Source organism: Bombyx mandarina, chromosome 22 (assembly GCF_030267445.1).
Source record: "Bombyx mandarina strain Sakado chromosome 22, ASM3026744v2".
Taxonomy (NCBI): domain Eukaryota; kingdom Metazoa; phylum Arthropoda; class Insecta; order Lepidoptera; family Bombycidae; genus Bombyx; species Bombyx mandarina.
The window spans coordinates 14,392,682-14,414,179 of record NC_143228.1 but is presented as its reverse complement, the minus strand read 5'-3'; the positions used below and the strand labels follow the sequence as shown (position 1 = coordinate 14,414,179).

Sequence of the window (21,498 nt, the reverse complement as noted above, 5' to 3'; positions counted from 1 at the left end):
GATGGTCATCCAGTCCGTGTGATGACTGACCACCAACCTCTGAAGTGGCTGTTTTCCTTGAAGTCACCAAGCGGTAGGTTGGTTCGCTGGGCAATGAAGCTGCAGGCTTTTGATCTGCGTATCGAGTATACCCCAGGTAAGGCCAATGTATTAGCCGATACTCTTAGTCGACCCGCGACCAGTGATGGGGGAACACCGGCATGCGACATTTGCCCGGTTGTCATAGACGTACCACACTCGGATGCGACTTCGACCCGGGAAGCTCAGTTGGCTGATGCAGAGGTTGCCAAGATTATCCAGGACCTCGAAGGTAAGGATGAACTTGCTGTTAATCGCTGGACTGAAAGAGGTTATCTTTTGAATCAAGCGGTTTTCTATAGGTATGTGCCTGATACTGATTCCGAAGAGCCTCAACTCGTCATACCAGAAAGTCTGCGGAGTAAAGTCATGTTCGAGTGCCATGACTCGCCTACTGCCGGTCATAGTGGTATCGATAGAACATTGCACCGTATCTCGCAAAGGTTCTATTTCCCTGGTATGAGACGGTTTGTAACTCAATATCTTAAGACTTATGTTGAATGTCCTGAGCCGGTCGTACCTAAACGTGGTAGAGGTCGCCCGCGTAAAGTTATTGCTTAGATGTCAGTCCGCGTTATTTGTGTTGTTTGACCAGGTGATAGGTCCTCACCTGATCAAAAGGGGGAGTGTATAACGCACACATCACACATCCCTATTTACTCTACTAGTCGGTCTTGAAGGGGAATGCATGCGGGCGGAGCGGCAGAGACGTCGCCGGGCAACCACATAGTTTTTCAGAAAGCTGTCAGTCGATATAGCACCAATGAAATATATTTTTACATCGTTATACTTAATTATAAAATACACCTTAAACTGGTATTATTTTAATAATTCGTTATAAGGTTGTATTTCTATAGACGGGTGATAGAGAAGTAAATTTGTCTAGCAACTTCAATATGTATTTGTAATCCCTCTATGTCCAAAAAAAGGTTGTTAGTAAAAAAAAAACACCAATTACATATTTTTTTATTTTGTCATCGTATATTTTATTAATCTTAATTTACCCCTTATAAAAGCCAATTAATGTTATTCATAATAAATTATTGAAGATTTATAAGCACAACTTAAAAGAATACGGTCTATTACTATGTAATTCTACTAATATTATTTATAATAAAGTTAAACAGGATAGTCCTGAATAACACTTGACTATATCGGTGGTGTAGTAAGCTGGTGCTCCAGACTGCTGGGCCAAGGGTCGTGGGTTCGTTTCCACATTGGGCAATCATCAATATGATAAACATGTTTGTTTGCTCTTTGTCTTGGCCTTTAATATGTATATACTTAGTCTGGACATAAATACTGTTACAATTAAAACTAAACAAAATATTACATTTGAATTTGAAATCTGTCATTTTTATATGATTGCTCATTGAGTTTTCTCATTTTGGCGCCAATACATTGTACCATATTTTGCGATATTAAAATGGAGTGGGGTGATAAAGAGAACCGAATCACTGTGATTGCATTACACAAAGTAGGTATGGAGCCAAATGCAATTTTCAAAACTCTCCGTACGCTTGGTATCAGTAAAATGTTTGTGTACCGGGCTATTAATAGGTGCAATGAGACCTCCTTTGTTTGGGACAGAAAAAGATCTGGCCGTCCACGTAGTGTTCTTACGAAAAAGGTGGTCAAAGCAGTAAGGGAGAGAATTCGAAGAAATCCTGTCCGAAAGCAAAAGATTTTATCTCGGGAGATGAAGATAGCACTTAGAACCATGTCGCGTATTTTAAAAGATGACTTAGGACTTGCAGCCTATAAGAGACGTACTGGTCATTTCTTAACTGATAATTTAAAAGAGAATAGGGTGGTAAAATCGAAACAGCTACTGAAGCGTTACGCAAAGGGAGGTCATGAAAAATTTTGTTTACGGATGAGAAATTTTTTACAATTGAACAACATTTTAACAAACAAAATGACCGTATTTATGCTCAAAGCTCTAAGGAAGCTTCCCAATTAGTCGACAGAGTGCAACGTGGGCACTATCCGACTTCAGTGATGGTTTGGTGGGGTATTAGCTATGAAGGAGTGACTGAGCCATACTTTTGTGAAAAAGGTATCAAAACATCGGCCCAAGTGTATCAAGATACCATTATTGAAAAGGTAGTGAAGCCCCTCAACAACACCATGCTCAATAATCAAGAATGGTCCTTCCAGCAAGACTCGGCGCCAGGTCATAAAGCTCGGTCTACGCAGTCTTGGTTGGAAACGAACGTTTCGGACTTCATCAGAGCTGAAGACTGGCCGTCGTCTAGTCCCGATCTTAATCCGCTCGATTATGATTTATGGTCAATTTTAGAGAGTATGGCTTGCTCTAAACGCCATAATAATTCGGAGTCCCTAAAACAATCCGTACGATTGGCAGTGAAAAATTTTCCCATGGAAAGAGTGCGTGCTTCTATTAATAACTGGCCTCAACGTTTAAAGGACTATTGCACCCAATGGAGACCACTTCGAATAAGCTTTTTATACTTTAAATTGTTTTATATTTATGTATTAAACTAACACACTGTAAAAGTAATAAATGTTATTTGCAATAGATTTTTTTATTTTTATTTTTCTTTGTCTTAGTATTTATGGCTAGACTAGGTATTTACTATACTATATCATACTAACTAATATTATATATCTAATATCATAGGGTATCCTAGTGTTGGGCCAGATGACCTAGTCTGGCCTGATCTGACCTGACCTAACCTGGTCTTTGGTTCATTATTATTATTACTTATTGAAAACCTTGTTAGGAAGAGATTATAAAGCTCCGATAACTCAGTATGAAAGCAATCGAAAAATTGTACAGTTTTGTCTCGTAAACTAAACAAAAATATTACACTACACTTTTTTATATTTATTATAACCCTTTTTAATCTATAATCTACAGATTTTGTCCGTGAAACATTTAAAAAAAAACTTGTATCGCCAATTCTAATAACTTTGTATCTTAATCGTATTTTTCGACGAAGCAAGCATTATTAACGACTTCTTCTGCAGCCTTCTTTGTCTTATTTGCACTGTAACTTTTCAAGTAGAAATTGAGGAAAAGCAGCAGGATGAATGCCGTGTTGCAAGAGACAAAGAGAGCAACGCCTTTTGATGGTGGACACTCCGATATCTTGACAGCAGCCACGTATTGAAGCATTATTGAGATGAATTGTATCTGTAATTGTTGTAAAGATATTTATTTACTGGCGACCCGCCCTCTCTTCGCTTCGGAAACTGTAATTTATTATTGATTTCTCCACTATTTAATGGATGTTATTATACATATAAATCTGCCTCTTCAATAGCTCTAGCTATTAAAAAAAACTGCATCAAAATCGGTTGCGTAGTTTCAAAGATTGAAGCATTCATAGGGATATAGGGACAAAGAAAGCGATTTTGTTTTATACGATGTAGTGATTACACTTCATGTAAACACTTACATTGGCGGTCTTAATGCCTAAGGCATTCTCTACCAGTCAACTAAAGGCATTGCAGCGTAAATAATGATAGCCGCATTGAACATTATATTAAATTACTAGCGGCCCGCCCCGGCTTCGCTTGGGAAATAGCGCACGCGAGGTAAAGAATTTTAGGTAATTTTTTGCACATTGGGTTACATTATTGGAGTTTCAGTAAGGATCCCTATTTTTTTTTTAAATATAATAAAAATAGCCTATGTCACCCGGGGATACCGTAGCTTTCCAACAGTGAAAGAATTTGTTTAATCGGTTCAGTAGCTGCGGAGCCTATTCAATACAAACAAACAAACAAATCTTTCCTCTTTATAATATTAAGTATAGATAATTTTAGTATAGACAAATACATACACAAATACCATTCTTAAGTGTAAGTTCGTTGACTGGAGAGATTGTTTTAGGCCTTAAGTCCGCCACTATACTTTTGTGCATATATTTAAACAAATAAATCTAATGTAAGCAAAAACAAAATACTTGATTGAACTCGAAAATACTCACTATTTGAAATTTAGTCATATATTTCTTCCACGTCAAATATTTTGCTACGCCCGGACCGAGCGCTGCCAGGCCATAGTATGAATACATGAAGACATGTACTAAAGAATTTATGAAGCCGATGTAGATGAGCGTGTGTGATGGCCAGTACTTCAGCATTGCCCATGTCGCGATAACCATCACGGTGTGATGATACAAATGCAAGAACGTGATCTGGCTATATTTCTTTCGCAAAACGAAGAAAACCGTGTCCAGTAGCTCAGAGAATTTGGCTGTTAGATACAGATATGTTCCGAATATGATCTGAAAGTAGAATTTGAATTGAGGAACTTCACAAACTGTTACCCCGGTAAGAGTAACGCCATCTATCGCCGAATAGTCGAACGAAAATCAAAGGATATAGTAGCATCTAGAACGCTCGAGATGTACAACGCCATCTATTGTCAGATAGCGGAAACACAATACTGGAATTGTGTGGAATATTCTCGACGATCCTAGGGATTTCGTCTCGACTATAAAAGCGTTACAGAGATTGCATGCAGTCAGTCAGTAATCGGAACTACTCGAAGAGAAACAGCGAACGGATCACCTGAAGCGAAGCGGAAGAAGCGAATTGAGAGTTTTAAAGTGTTTGTTGAGTGTTTTAAGTGGTCTAAGTTATAAATAGAGTTTTAAGTTGTTCTCCGGTACAATTTTTATTTATAAAGAGCTTACAGCCCGTTTATTGTTAAATAAAAACCGTTGTCCGTAGACACCATAATGTGAAAGACAGCACCCGCCATGAGACACGAGGTAAAATTTTCTCAAAGGTTTATTCTGCGTATTTATTATTAATATAATAATAATACATTTATAATAATAATGGCACAGATGGGTAATATAATAATTGTAATTAATTTCTTACAAATGTTTTGGTATAACTGTTAAATTGTGAGAATTGTGTACTAAATAAACAAATAAAAATAGTAATGTTGTCAATAAACTGTGAGATCTTGTTTCCAAGAACCCAAGTTACTTCAAATCGTTTAGTAGATAATTGTCACATGAGCAATGTTTATTATTATGTTTTGCATTCCTATGTAACAAAATGTATTCCTAAATAGTACGATGTTGTTGTAAACGATACAAAGAGAATTCGAGTTAAGACTTAACTTGCAATTTATGACTTTAAATAAAAAAATAAAACAAATTGAAACCTGTATTCAAACAAATTGCTAAGTCACAACAAACTTTCAATTTCCCCTGGGAGCAAATAAGTTCAAATAAATATGTAATACAATTTAAAGAATAAGTATAGCACAGAATTCTAATCCAACAAAAACATTTTAGAAATCCGAAATGTCACAAACTACAGAGTGACAATAACAAAGTTGATATTAAACTATAAAATCTAAGAAAATATTATGTGTAAATAAATAGCTATAAAATTATATTCAATACCTTTCATTCCTATGTTTGTTAATGGATTTTCATTTAAATGTATTATTTGTTTAGTATATGTTGACGAGTTCAACAAAAAAAATTTCGGAAACAGACCTTTCTGACATTTACTAGAAAAACTACGAAAACAAAAGGAAAATGTAATGCATAAAATTAATTTGAACGAGTGAGTGATTGTAAACTTGTAAACGTGGAGTTTTAAGCGAACTAGCTTGTTCGTTTTGAGGTCGAAAAAGAACTAGCCTGTGGAACCAGTATAAGTCATTACCAAAATCCATTATTAAGCCCGCAACATGAAGCCCCTAAGCCTCGAGTCAACATTTTGTTCACGTGGGAACTAGTGAATGCCCTAACTCACTTCTACTGATTTCAGTTTTACTGTCAATCGTACTAAATATTTTTTTAAATTGTTGAGATCAATGGACGATTTCCTTGTGCGCCTTGTGTTAAATGGTCAGCGGAGCCCATAAACATGAACCGCATTAATGCCGCCACCCACCTGAGAAGTCTCAGTTTTACAGTACAACGGCTACTCCGCTCTTCGAACCGAAACGCATTACCGCTTCATGGCAGAAATAGGCAGGGTGGTGGTGTCTACTCGTGCGGGGTCCTTACCACCAGTTATAACGCAAATTATAATTGTCGCGGATTTGATTTTTATTCATTATTTTATTCATTCTTGGTGGTAGTAATTAGTGTACATGTGTTAAGCACGTGTTTCATTATAAAAATTGGTACCTGCCTGCGGGATTCTAACACCGGCACATTCGCATCGCTCGATACGAATGCACCGGGCGTCTTATGCTTTATTCCACGACGGCAATTATTAGTCTAAAGCCATTATATATTTCAATACCTGTTATTTTCAGCACGAGATATCCCAAAATCAATAGAAAATATAATAACAATAGTTTATTTTTTGTTCGAAGATAAAAAAAAATGCATATTATTATCGTACCTGATTTCTCGAATTTTCTTCATTTAAATAACATTTACTCGGAACCAAACCCATCCTTCGTAAATCTAGAAAGAACTGAAACGTGAAAAATACATTTAAGGGCAATTTTTTTGTTACTTATTACAAACGTCTTTAGATCAAAATTTTGTAGGTGAACATAAATTCGAATCGGATTACTGGAGACTTAAGTTCCGTCTCCTGTTGATCCATAGCAAGCCACGCTACCAGTAATTGATCCCACTGCTCGCCATCGAGCCAGCGTTCATCCACATTTACTGGTGGTAGAACCTACTGTGAGTCCGCACGGGTAGGTACCACCGCCCTGACTATTTCTGCCGTGAAGCAGTAATGCGTTTCGGTTTGAAGGGCGGGGCAACCATTTTAACTATACTGAGACCTTAGAACTTATATCTTAAGGTGGATTGGCGCATTTAGGTTGTAGATGTCTATGGGCCCAAGTAACCACTTAACGCCAGGTGGGATGTGGGCTCGCCCACCCATCAAACCAATAAAAAAAAAGTCTTCCATCCCCAGTTTTCCCTGAGTTCTAAGACATGTCCTTACTCAGTGGTAAGTTGGACCCTTGGAACTGCTGGCGTCTATGAGCTTGAGATAATAAAAAAGGTTTGATGGAAACTTTCGGTTATGTTCTTTGCTCTGCTTAGAGTGTCTTCACCATGGACCTGATTCGATCGACTTAATAAAGAAAATAAGTTATAAGCATTTTTAATAGTTAAAGTATGTTTTCACATTATAAGCTAGTGATAAAAACTTACCCTCGCAACCAAATACCCGGATATAGCAACTTGTACGGCATTGTATGCTAATAGTACGAATGTTAATTTGTACGCTTCTCGCTTTCTCATATATGCCGGGCCTATTTTAATAACGAAAATTAAATAAATAGCCAAGACCGTGAGAACAGGGCTCACTGATCCCATCAGTGGTAACTGGTCAATAACTGCAACTGAAAAGAGGAGATATTAGGATATTATATACCACGATCTAAACCATGTTTTTAGAGTTGTATGGATAAATTCTTAATAACTATACGAAGAAATTGGCGTCATCATATCGTTTTGCATATTCATTACCTGAGCCGACCTTGACCTGTTCAAAGTTTAAAGAAGTTAAATTGTTTTATTTGCTAATTTTCCAGGTAAGATTTCTTTTTTTTATGTCTTATGACCTCACTCTCCGACTGGTTTTTACCTAGCAGGGTATTTAAGAGCATTATAAGTGCCATCTAGGTGGGCTTCGCATAGCCCGACTACTGAGGACCCGCCGGTTTGATCTCCCGTGGGGCAAGTTGGTAGGAAGACATACGCTCGGCACAAAACTCGCTTATTTGGCCCCAGCCTATTTTGGATGAGTTCTACCCCATCCGAAACTCGGAGGTGAGTTATAGAATCACAGGGGATGTAAATTGGTTCATCTCCGACGGCAACCAATGCAGAGGCGGAAACCCAGAGACATGTTCAATTTTTATTTCTTACTTATTAAATATTAAGAAGTGTATTTATTTGTTGAGAGGATTCGTAATTCATTTCGGCGAATTGAAAAATTAATTACATAACGAATCCATACTTTTGTTATTTTTGTTTTTAAGTTTTCGACCTCTAGACTATAATTTTCAGATATACTTTGAAGATAAGTTTATTTTAATGTTCGCACAGATATCTGTTTAGAATTAATGTTTTGTGAAGAAGAAGAAGGGGTCGTCGTACCCCCTGTCGGGGGCACGGAACGGGCCTCGGGGCAAACCCCACTGCCCGGGACGAAGCTCCCTGCCACATAGGGCAGGGGTGAAATAATGCAGGGAGGTTTTGGGGATAGGTACGCTGTTCGCTGCGTGTTCGGCGGCAATTTACATCTATATATACTTATATATAATACGATGGGCAGTCTGGTGACGGCTCGATGCCCGCGGCGGTAACACCCCGGCGCCGGCTGCTGTCCTCTGCTTCCTTACAGCAATTTTTTTTTTTTTTTTTTTTTTTTTCTTTCCTTACTCACTAACTACAACTAACTACAACTAACCTAAAACTAACTAAACTACTATATACATACAGGGACAACAGTCAGCAACCTTGGGGCCCGCCACCGGCCCCATGCCGCGGCCCCGCCTCTACAAATCAGAGGGGGAGCCGCGACACTAGTTTGGCGCTCACCCGCTAAGGGCTCCCCAGAAGGGGAAGACCGTCGCGGGGAGGGACCGATATTATCACTCCCCATAAGGGGGAGTGGTCCACCCAACGGGGGTGGGAAATGGGTCCCCATAAGGGGGCACCCCAACGATGTGGGGGGAAATGACGAGTGTGGACAGCTCAGTCCCATGGGAGCACTCATTATGAGCACTCCCATATCACTCCGATTAAGCCGACTATCTTACCATAGCCGGGGGTTCCAGTAGCTCCCTTGGTAGCGCCAGACCATCAGGTGGTCTAGCGTGCAAGGGAGCTAAATTGTGGAGATGCTCGTGGGGTCCACCGTCAGCCCGCTCGTAAAGATTACGAGCTAGCCTCCGGATGAACTCCTCGAGCGACTCCACATCCAGATCCCGGGCGATTACGGCATTACTGACGTAACGCCCTGCTCCGACTATCGTGCGAAGAGCCAGATTCTGCTGGGCCTGTAACTTCACCCGCGTGACCTGCGGGATGAGGTGATACCAGGCCGCAGCTGCGTACGTGATACGGGAACGGACATACGTCTTATAAATGCCGAGCTTAGTCCTGACCGGCAACCTGGAGGCCAACACCGGCCGGAGGAGGAATCTCGTAGCGAGCGGCCGCCAACGCCTTATTGGCGTGGGCGGTCATCCTCAAACTCCGGTCGATATCGACCCCCAAGTACCGGACGCTGGATCTAAACTCGACATTAGCGCCACGGAAACTGAGCTGTCCCGGGACGACTCTTGTGCGGACCGGACCGAAGAGAATAGCCGCGGTCTTCCCCACGTTGACCGCGACCCTCCATCGGTCCAGCCACTGGGGCAGTAAGTCCAATAACCTCTGCATCCTCGAAATGGCCGCAGAGGGGAAGTTGGATGACGCGAAGTAGGCGCTGTCGTCGGCAAACAGCGCCAACTTCACGTCGGCTTCCCACGCTTCGAGGTTGCCCTCGAGCGTGGGAATGTCGTTGGTGTAGAGAGCGTAGAGGAATGGTGCCAGGACGCTCCCCTGCGGAACTCCGGCCGTGACTGGGCGCACCGACGACTTGGCGCCCTCGACCGCTACAAGGAAGGATCTTCCCTCCAGGTACGACCCCAGCAGTCGCACGTAGGCGTGCTGGAGGTCCGTGTTCTGCAACAGCTTGTGGATCAGTCCCGCATGCCAGACACGGTCGAAGGCCTTCTCGATGTCGAGAAAGACTGCGGCCGTGTACTGGCGCGCGTTGGTCCGATCCGCCAAGTGATGCATGACGCGGACCAATTGCAGCGTTGTCGAGTGACCGCTACGAAACCCGAATCGCTCGGGTCTGAGAAGGATGTGCGGCGACACCCTTCTCAGCAGCAGCCGCTCGAACAACTTGCCCACGTGCGACAGCAGCGTGATCGGACGGTAACTGGAGGGATTTCTCCTGTCCTTGCCGGGTTTGGGCAAAGCGATGACCTTGCCCAATTTCCAAATTCCCGGGAAGTGTCCTGTGGACAGAATGGAGTTGAACAGCCGTGTCATATATGACACGACCGTTTCAGGGAAGTGGAAAAAAGCGAGGGAGGGAATACCGTCCTCGCCCGGCGCCTTGCGCCTCTTCATCCGCTTGATGATGAGGCGCAATTCGCTGGGAGTGATGAGATCACCATCTCCCAACGGTGGCACCGGGGAGGAGAGTAGGCTTGCTACGCTCTCTTCCACCGATTGGTGGAATGCGGCCTCTGAGGGTGCAGAGTCATTAGGAGCGAACTGCCGCTCCAGCATTTCGGCCAGGATATCGGCGCGGGCCTGAGCCGAGAAGCATCGGTTGCCCCTCTCGTCCACGAGTGGACAAGTCGGGGCAGGCCGATTTGAGAGCTGGCGACAAAGCCGGTGGAGGGATACTGAGGAGGGGTCCTCGCGGGCCTCCTCAATCCTCTCCTGCCAGGCATAGCCCCGAAAGGTGCTAATCTTTGTCGCCAGCTCCGCTTCCAGCTCATTAAGCTCGCGCTTTATTCTGGGACAACGAGTTGTCGCCCAGAGCCTCCTCAAGCCCCTCTTCCGGCGAATAATCGCCTTCAGATGGGCCGGGAGTATCCCTCTGGGCCCGCCACTGGGCACAAGAGTCGTCGCCTGGTCGATCGCTCCCCTGATGGAGTCAACAAGGCGGGTTGCCGCATCGTCGACCCCATCAGGGGTGTTGGGGTCCTGAATCACGGGAAGGTCGACTAGTCGTCTCTTAAAGAGCTCCCAGTCGACCTTCCGTCGTAGGGGCAAGGTCGCAACCCGGGTGAGCCCCATTCCCAGTGTCACCAGGATAGGGAGATGTGGAGTACCCAGGTCGTACAGTGCCTCGATCGTTACGGGGCACCGTAGCCCCTTGTGCACACACACATCCAGCACATCAGGCTGATATCGCGCGGCGGTCGGGATGTGTGTGGGTTCATCGGGGCCGACCACAGAGTAGTCGCCCCGTTTTGTGAAGTAGAAGACAAAATTAAATGTTCAGTTGAAATGAGGGACCTTGCGACGAATTTAATTATATTAGACACAAAAGTAGGGCCAATCGGCAAAAGAAGGGTAGGGAGACCGAAAATTCGATAGGCTGCCGATATAACCGAATGAATAGGGATGGACTGGCAAACTATCAGCACGGACAGAGATGACTTAAAAGGACTGGACGAGGCTTTCACCCGAAGAGGGGTATTATTCAATAGCAAAACTAACTTTTATTAAAATTTAGACAATAATCAAAACATCAATTGCTCACTAAACATTAACAAACAAACACCACATTCGAAATAAATATTAAGGATAAGGAAATACAGGCTATTTTATATTTATTAGACACTAGCGACCCGCCCTCGCTTCGCTTCGGAAACATTAAAACACACATGAAAACAAAAACAAAAAAAAAAATATTAAAAAAAAGTAGCCTATGTTCATCAGGGACAATGTCGGCTTCTAATGGAAAAAGAATTTTTCAAATCAGTCCAGTAGTTTCGGAGCCTATTCGAAACAAACAAACAAACAAATGTTTCCTCTTTATAATATTAGTATAGACAAAAGTTAGATAAGCTGTGTGTGTGATCGAATTAGTAGTTATTTATATATTACAATACTGCGACGTTTAGGCAATGAAGTATTACATATTATTAATAAAATTAAAACTGTCCCCAGGAATAAGCCAAAATTGATTTTCAATGATGTAAGCTAAAACAGAAATCGCCCGTCCACCATCGATTTCCACGGGCCATCGACTGGTCAGACTCTCGGTATTGGGAATAAGCCCGGCCAATAAGCCGGCAGTTCTCAAAAACGGGATAGCGAATCGTCCGCGTAATATTTGACGTGGATTCCCAGGAAAAACTGGGATACCCGACGATGGAACAAATTAAAAAAGAACCTCAAAATAGATATGTACAAAATATACTCACATTTGCTCTTATTTAAATCCCAATAATTCGATTTTGTTCCGAACATAGTGCCGTCCATGACTGAAAAATAACAGTTATATTTTTTAATAAAGTATAATAACCTAAAAACCGCTATGCTTCTCAAAGAGATATTTTTGACTGAATTAAGAACCTGCCGCTATCGTAACGATGCAGTTATCAAAGTGCCGAACAGGAAATGTAATGTTCGTCATTAGTGACAGGTTGAGGAGTAATTATGTGATTATGAATTATTTGTTTATTATCATAGAAAACAATAATAATAACCGAGAAAAAATCACGCATGGTCGGTCACCCGGCCCCAAAACAGGATTGTATCCCTGTATTATGAAAACTAGAAACTGATATACATTCTTAAATACGTTTAAATATATATACCTATTATATATAAAATATAATGGTACCAATTGCTAGTCTGCTATCAATATCATTTCAAATTTAATATTATCATTATTAATTCCATCTGATATCTCAAGATCGGTGGTAGGATTTTATTATTATATTAGTAGTTGAGCCCTCGGTCCGTATGTTATCATATCGTGAACTTAATAAAAATATCAGAACAAAAAGTTAACGTTTCGCTTTCAATTCTTTAAACACCTCAAATTAAACTAAATAATTAGCTAGGAACTAACAAGCTACAAAATAAATGAAAACCTTCATTAATTCAACACAAAAAAAAAACAGAAAATATACATACTGGAATTATGTCTGTAAGCTATAGAAACGCGCACGACTGTGGTTAAGTTAAACGTCTAGCTTGTAGATGTAGTTGGTGACCTCACCTGGTGACGATGGTTCGGTACGACCGAAGGATCAAGGCCGTGAGGCGCGGGTCACCAGTGCGTCGAGAGAGATCCGAATTCCGGGCAGCGAAATTCAGGTTCATTGACCAGATGGGTGTATTGACACTTACTTATTTTAACATCTGTTAATTGCTGGTGGGTGTCGATCAGCCGGGTAGATGCGTAACCATTTTTATTTTGAATAAAAATCGGTCGACGTTAGCGCCATCCGTTCCCAGATCCTCCCCGGCCCTTCGGGGTTGGTGGGGCCCTGTCTAATACCCGAATTATAGGTAGCAGCCAGGATAGCCAGGAGCACTGTGCCTACGTTTTTGCCCAGATAGATTTACATTAGTAGTAGTTTAGTTTTAGTTTGGTGATTTTGGTTCACACTTTTTCGTTTTTATTTTTATTTATTTTTGATGTGAAACATCTATAGCCGCACTTAAAACCGATTTCTGGCGTGGCGACGCATGCCGTGGCGACGTACTATAGTGTATACTCCGTAGTGTATACAGTGTTGTTTACTACAGTACACCTAACCTGTGTTTTACTTGAAAACAAATTATTTTTTCGTAATATTTTATTTTATCATTATGACATATTTAGTTCCTATCACAATCTGTTCTTCTCTGCATATTACTTTTACAAAATAATGACGATGTTTCACATCTGCCGCCGTTACGCCATTACGCCATTACGTTCTGTTAATTTTATTATTCTAGTATTAATGAAATTTCAAATCATACGATTTCAAACACAATGGGTGCATAAGGGTTTTTATTTATTCCCCTTTATTTTCTAACTATAGCTTTTATACTCATCTAACCATTAACTACTATTAATACCACTGACCGCGAGGTATATCACGTAGTCTAATAATTATATCCATTATCTATTAACCGATAAATTTCCCTTCATATTAACATAACTCAAGTAATTATTACTTTATTACTCCAATTCTGATAACCACGCTATCTACTCGATGGAGTGATCAATCTGTTGACTTCGCGAGTGGACGCAACACTTGCTTTTAACTAATTAATAGCTTACTTTCTTAAGCCATTTATTGCCTATTAAATTGCATGTAGTAATTCCGCACCATCTATTTGGTGACATGTAAACGTTTATTAGAATTGTTTAATACAATTTAACGACAACTCTGTAACGGTTTTTTCTTTTATTGATAATTTAACTTAGCTTCAAACAGATTGAATCTTATTTGTACATTAATTTACTAAACCTTATCATTATTTAATATTAACAACTATTTAATACTACTTAATTAATGTTACTTGTACAAAATTTTCAAATAGTTACTTTATTTTTATTTTACAGTATTTTTTACTTTCTTACTTTATTTTTTTTACTTAAAGGTTAAACTTTCGGATGAAACTCGGGGTTTTATGAGAGGGCGTCGTGAAAATCCAACTGTCACTTTATCAGAATACCGTGCATTCAATAAAAAAAATTAACAAACTCATACGATACGACCTTCGATGCTCCAATACACGCTCTATAGAGAAAACGATCGAGCAAAATCTGGGGTCGAAAGTATTCGTGCAATCTTTGGGTAGGAGCCACTTAACGAAGTTGATTATATCCGGTGGAGGAGTCGCTACTTCTAAGCCTGAGATTTTGTCCGAGGTTGAACACTTTTATAGCCAGCTATATGCTTCGCATGTTTCTCGTACTGATCCCGAAAATGACGATTCAAGAGCTACTTCGATGCGCCACTCTACCGAAGACTTGCCGGAAATTAGCCTTAGCGAAAATAGGATGGCTTTTGGACAGCTTAAGAATGGGAAAGCCCCTGCAGAGGATGGAATCACGACTGAGCTTCTGAAAGCAGGTGGCACACCTGTATTGAAGGAGCTCCAAAAAATCTACAATTTGATTCTATTCAAAAGGAAAACTCCAGAGGCGTGGGCTAGGAGCGTAGTGGTCTTGTTTTTAAAAAAGGTGACAAAACCCTGTTGAGAAATTATCGCCCCATATCCCTCTTGAGCCACATTTACAAGCTGTTTTCAAGAGTCATCACAAACCTTCTCGCGCTAGACTCGATGAATCCCAGCCACCGGAGCAGGCCGGGTTCCGAGGAGGATACAGTACCATAGACCACATACACACAATAAGGCAGATTATACAGAAAGCCTATGAGTATAATCAGCCCCTGTGCTTAGCTTTCGTGGACCATGAGAAGGATTTCGACTCTATTGAAATCTAGTCAGTTCTAGAATCCTTGCAGCGTTGCCAAGTAGACTGGTGATACATCCAAGTGTTGAAATGTTTTTACAGCGCCGCAACTATGACCGTCTTATTCCGGAACCGGCAGTCTGAACACATCTCTCTGCATCGAGGAGTGAGACAAGGGGATGTTATATCCCTCAATTTGTTCACAAATGCATTGGAGGACATGTTTAAGACACTGGACCGGAACAGACTGGCATAAACATAAACGGCGAATGCATTTAACACTTGAGATTTGCAGATGACATCGTCATCATGGCCGAAACGTTACAGGATTTGCAACAGATGTTGAACAGCCTAGCTGACTCTTCCAAGCATATCGGTCTCCGGATGAACTTGATAAAACTAAGATCATGTTTTACCAACATGTTTGGCCGGAACCGATTGCCGTATATGGTAGTTCTCTCGAAGGTATATGTCGAGTGTTTTCGTCGTCTATTCCACAGAGTCTAGCCATCCTTAGAGCCAAGAACGCCTCAATCCGCGCCTACGATAGGTATCCTACCGAGGAAAATCGTATTCGAATGCGTGCCCTACAACACGACGTAAAGTCTCGCATTGCCGAAGTCCGACATGCCAGAAGGTCTCATTTCTTAGAAGGACTCGCATCTTACTACCGCTTAGCTCTTACTCTCAACTCGGATACGGTAGTAAATATGCCCCATCTCGGAGGCCCCTCAGGCCAACTCGCGGCCTTTGATACATTGCAGACCCAGTGCACGCCCAGCACTCAATCTGTGGATCCTGTTCATTTGGAATTAAGACACCGAGAGGTCGAACGCAGAGCCTCCTTGCCACCCTCGGACGCGTTACTACCCGTCATCCCGATGGAAGTTATGGATCTAATCAAAGACCTACGTCCTCGCAAGGCTCCCGGTTCAGACGGTATTTATAACCACGTTATTAAACTTCTACCCGCTCAACTCATCGTGATGTTGGCATCTATTTTCAATGCCGCTATGACGAATGCTATGCCGTGTGGAAAGAAGCAGACCTTATGGGCAAACATAAACCCGGTAAACCCAAAAATCATCCGACGAGCTACCGCCCTATTAGCCTCCTTATGTCTCTAGGCAAGCTGTATGAGCGTCTGCTCTACAAGCGCCTCAGAGACTTCGTCTCATTCAAGGGCATTCTTATCGATGAACAATTTGGATTCCGCACAAATCACTCATACGTACAACAGGTGCACCCCTCACGGAGCACATTCTCGTAGGGCTTAACCGACCTAAACCGTTATACACGGGGGCCCTTTTCTTCGACGTCGCAAAAGCGTTCGATAAAGGCTGGCACAACGGTTTGATTTTCAAACTTTTCAGCATGGGCGTGCTGGACAGTCTCGTGCTCATCATACGGGATTTCTTGTCGAACCGCTCTTTTCGATATCGATTCGAGGGAACCCGGTCCTCATCGCGACCGCTCACGGCTAGAGTCCCACAGGGCTCCTTTAGAGACGCCCGAGTAGCTGTTAGCAAATCCCACACCTACTGGCTGAGCCTTTGCTCGCCCACCTGTCCTGGTAAAACTGCAAGGCCTCCAGGCCACCAGTAAATTCTCAAACATAAAAACAGAGTAGAACCGAGCGGCAGGCAATATCCGAAAAAAAGCTTTAGTCTTTATTGTCTTTTGTTGTCCTTACTAAATTCCATACGAGTTAGGTATATTAAAATTATCGAGTTATATTATATAATGATTATAATTTTCTTCTAACAGTTAACATCTGTAGCCGTCAAACATGAAGTAGCTCAGCATTATTATATTCTTAATCACCTATTGTCTTCCAGTGTACTTACGATTCCTTTTTGTAACAAAAAGTAAATAATACAATGAGGATTTTTTGTATGTTTCGTTTATTATTATATTAATTTTAAAAACATGTTTTTCGTATTTACGTATTAGTTACGTATCATAGCAATAGCTGCCATGTTGAAATAAACCGTTGAAAAGTGTTCTTTTATTATTTCATGATCCTCGTAAAAATAACGTTTGATTGATTTTTAACTTCTCATTTAACCTCCGTGTAAGGTAGAGAGGGAAGAGGTCGACCGAAGAAGAAATGAATGGAGTGTGTGAATGACGATATGAGAGAGCGAGGAGTGAGTGTCGAGATGACGGCTGATAGAAGAGAATGGAAGAGAAAAATTAGCTGTGCCGACCCCACCTAGTGGGATAAGGTGGAGAAAAAGAAGTTTAACTTCCGTGTAAAGGTTAACTCAAATTTGTATGGAGTTGTACAGCGCCCTATATTTGCCGCTAGAATTCTGCTGTTGCTGTTGATCTGCTGCTCATGTTATTGACCTAAAAAAAGGGGCAAGTCGCTGCGCCCCATCATAACAAAACTATGAAGTCTTAATGATATTTTAATGGGCTTGGTTAAAGAATTACTGTTGAAGTAACAAAAACAATTCAGCGGTTGTAGCATCCCCAAACATTTTGTTTTAATGGCGTAAATTACATGTTATTATCCGCAACACGCTTCGTCAGATTACAGAAATAGAGCTATCAGCAACATGCTTCGTCAAAAAGTACAATACTTACTTTCAGCTACAAGCGTCGTCATAAGTAACATATTATTATAGGTCCACATTAACAGCCATGCGCACGTAGGCATCGGCTAGTCAAACAAGCCACTCTGGATCGCACCCGGCCCGAAAGTACCCATTACGCTAGCAGCATTGCCACGCTGTATGGCAATGGATAATCTCTTAACCAGGTACGACCCAGACCGAGGATCGTGGCCTTGCCCTCTGAAGCGGTGGCCAATTGCGGCAATAAACTTTTTGGCCTCCGAACTCCACACACCCGCCGTTTCCACTGCTACTGGAACAAACAGGTATGTAGATTTCAGAGCATCATACTTGGCATGCTTCGTTTTAGCCGAATTGTGGCGTAAAATATGTCTAAGAGATTGACAGACACTTTGTTTAATGGCGTAAATTGTGTCTAAGAGATAGTCAGACACTTTGTTTAATGGCGTAAATTGTGTCTAAGAGATTGACAGACACTTTGTTTCATGGCGTATATTGTGTCTAAGTGATTGACAGACACTTTGTATAATGGCGTAAATTGTGTCTAAGAGATTGACAGACACTTTGTTTAATGGCGTAAATTGTGCCTAAGAGATTGACATACACTTTGCTTAATAGCGTAAATTGTGTCTAAGAGATTGACAGACACTTTGTTTTAATGGCGTAAATTGTGTCTAAGAGATTGACAGACACTTTGCTTAATGGCGTAAATTGTGTCTAAGAGATTGACAGGAGAATGGGCCGCAATTCCTGCGGACTATTTTATCAGTGTACTACAGTGTGCTATTAGTCGGCAATAGTTACTGGTATTTTAGAACTTATATCTCAAGGTTAGTGGCGTATTTACGTTGTAGATGTCTATGGGCTCCAGTAACCACTTAACACCAGGTGGGCTGTGAGCTCGTCCACCATCTAAGCAATAAAAAAAAGGTGATGCAAAACAACGATATGTTCCGGTTTGAAGGGCTTTGGTGGGCGAACGAGCTCACGGCCCACCTGGTGTTAAGTTGCTACCGCAGCCCATAGACATCCACAGCGTAAATGTCGCCACCTACCTTGAGGTATAAGTTCTAAGGTTTCAGTATAGTTACAACGGCTGCCCCACCCTTCAAACCGAAACGCATTACTGCTTCACGGCAGTAATAGGCAAAAACAGAAATTATCCACGACTTCGAATATATGGTTATAATATACAGTCAAACCTGTATAAGCGAGAGTTCAAGGGAGCACAATCTCATTCTCGCTTATAGAGGTTTCTCACTAACCCGAGTTTCTCGCTAATACTCCCTCTGAATTTCGATTCGCGATTTTCCGCATTCAAATGCATTCACTATTTTAAGTTTATGACTTTAATGACAGTACTTTAATTTTCCGTTTTTACATGATGCAGAACAGAACTTTCCTTCGCAATTGATGAACAGAACTTTCCTTCGCAATTGATGAACGATAAACTGAGTTTTTTTTTTTTTCCTACCTAAGCTGAGAGGCTTGAGAGGCTATATCAGCGTAACCCTAACTTTTGTAGGTGAGCTCACGGGGCTAACACGAACCCTAGCAAGAGTCGTGCTTCGCAGAATCTACCACCGGATCGGAAACGCGACCCACTGAGAAGATCCGGCGAGAAACTCAGTGGGCTGTGTCTGAGAGTTAATTTGCTCGTCGAGCCCTTCGTCGCAAGCGACGGGTTCGACGAGAACGGTGACCGGTGCTTGAAGTACCTAAAAGCACCGTTAGTGGATCGGGAGGATCCGAGATGACGTGTTTTGGGCGACGTCGACTGCTTTCCATTCTGTCCGCAGGATCGGGAATGTAGTTACCGGCGGCCACGATGATAGGGTTCTCGTGTCGTGCCGCTTTATCGAAGTGGCGCATGGACGCCGACTGCAGATACTTACTGATGGACTCTAAGTCCAGGTCGTCATGGAGGTCGACATTCCTGACGAACCACGGGGCTCCGACGGCTATCCTGCAAAAACGGGATCGAATGATTTGGAAGGATTTTAAGTGTATGCGGGCCGCGTGAGCGAACACTACACTTGCATAGGTCATGACGGGGCGTATGCAAGTTTTGTAGAGTGTCACCTTATTTCTAAGGGACATTTTACTTCGCCTACATATCATCGGGTAGAGACGTCCTAGAATGAAGGCGGCACGGTCGCGTACCGTCTTAATGTGGGGGCGGAATGTCATCCTACTGTCGAGGGTGACGCCTAAGTATTTGACCTTCGGGGCCCACGGTATGGGCTGGTTGAACATCGTGATTGGGCGAACGGCGGGGGCGGAGATGTTGACGCGCCTAGTCGGGAGAGGGATGCTCAGCGTGGTGTTCGGAGGGCGACCCCTTTTGAAGAGCACCGCTGTGCTTTTCGTGGGGTTGATGTCGATGCGCCACTTCCGGAACCACTGTCCCATGGTGGTAGCTGCGGTCTGAAGTCGTCGATGAAGCAACGCCTTCTTCCTACACGAGTAGTAGATGGCGGTGTCATCGGCGAAGAGCGCCAGATGGGTCGCCGGAGACCGGGGTATATCATTGATATACAAACTAAATAGTAACGGGGAGAGGGCGAAGCCTTGCGGGACTCCGGCTGTGACGTGACGGGGCCGGGAACGCGTTCCCTCGACTCGATATCGGAACGAACGGTTCGACAAGTAGTCTCGTATGATGAGCGCCGACTGCATAGTCTTACTGGTGGACTCTAAGTCCAGGTCGTCATGGAGGTCGACGTTCCTGACGAACCACGGGGCTCCGACGGCTATCCTGCAAAAACGGGATTGAATAATTTGGAATGACTTTAAGTGAGTGCGGGCCGCGTGAGCGAACACTACACTTGCATAGGTCATGACGGGGCGTATGCAAGTTTTGTAGAGTGTCACCTTATTTCTAAGGGACATTTTACTTCGCCTACATATCATCGAGTAGAGACGTCCTAGAATTAAGGCGGCACGGTCGCGTACCGTCTTGATGTGAGGGCGGAATGTCATCCTACTGTCGAGGGTGACGCCTAAATATTTGACCTTCGGGGCCCGCGGTATGGGCTGGTCGAACATCGTGATTGGGCGAATGGCGGGAGCGGAGGTGTTGACGCGCCTAGTCGGGAGGAGGATGCTCAGCGTGGTGTTCGGAGGGCGACCCTTTTGAAGAGCACCGCTGTGCTTTTCGTGGGGTTGATGTCGATTAAACTGAGTAAGTTCGACAAACAGGACGGTACACAGGCACACGTGTCGATTCGAAAATAATGCGATAAAAGAATACGATAAAATAACAACGTTATTTAGTTCCACGAAATAGAATGGGTTCAATATTCACGGAAAAACCATACAAAAACAATGATAAGAAGTTCCACGAAAGTTAAAAATGAGTCATAAAATAGCAGATGTTAAATTTGTAATTTGTTTTGTCATTTGTTCCTCCTAAATAATATAAATAAATAAATAAAGCTCGGCTGTCGCTTATAGAGGTATAGATATGTAGCAGTCTCACTTACGGAGGTCCATGAGGAAAAAACGACTCTCTCTTACAGAGGTTTCTGTTTCTCGCTAATAGAGGTTTTGGGAGCTTAAAATGACGGGTCCTTGCTATTACTCTCACTTATAGAGTTTTCTTACTTATCCAGTTCTCACTTACCCAGGTTTGACTGTAATAGGATTGATACCACGAGGGTCGTTAGTTCCTTCAATCGTCTAAGGAATAAAACGATCAAACATTGAATGTTTATTTTTTGACATACATTCTGCAGGTGGCAACTAGACCATATGTTTCCGTATGCATTTTTTCGAATGTTTTCTTATCACATATCACTACATAGTATAAAACAAAGGCGCTTTCTCTGTCCCTATATCTGTCTGTCCCTATGTATGTTTAAATCTTTAAAACTACGCAACGGATTTTGATGCGGTTTTTTTAATAGAT

At 42.4% G+C, this 21,498-nt stretch overlaps 2 protein-coding genes across 2 annotated transcripts; one reads left to right on the top strand and one right to left on the bottom strand.

Annotated features, from left to right (window-relative positions):
* Positions 1–1,039: 1,039 nt before the first annotated feature.
* On the bottom strand, positions 1,040–12,799 carry LOC114240073 (very long chain fatty acid elongase 4). Its single transcript, XM_028170507.2, has 6 exons — positions 12,726–12,799; positions 12,008–12,067; positions 7,209–7,399; positions 6,433–6,507; positions 4,038–4,337; positions 1,040–3,238 (listed from the first exon to the last, which is right to left on the bottom strand). Exons 2-6 carry the CDS (start codon positions 12,063–12,065, stop codon positions 3,023–3,025), a joined length of 840 nt encoding a protein of 279 aa, XP_028026308.2. The 5' UTR covers positions 12,066–12,067; positions 12,726–12,799; the 3' UTR covers positions 1,040–3,022.
* Positions 12,121–17,362, top strand: LOC114240103 (LINE-1 retrotransposable element ORF2 protein). The gene is given in 8 exon segments (XM_089737061.1): positions 12,121–12,210; positions 14,257–14,758; positions 14,761–14,862; positions 14,865–15,242; positions 15,245–15,394; positions 15,397–15,471; positions 15,742–15,959; positions 17,318–17,362. Coding segments are annotated over 8 exon segments (1,560 nt in total).
* Positions 17,363–21,498: the final 4,136 nt, after the last annotated feature.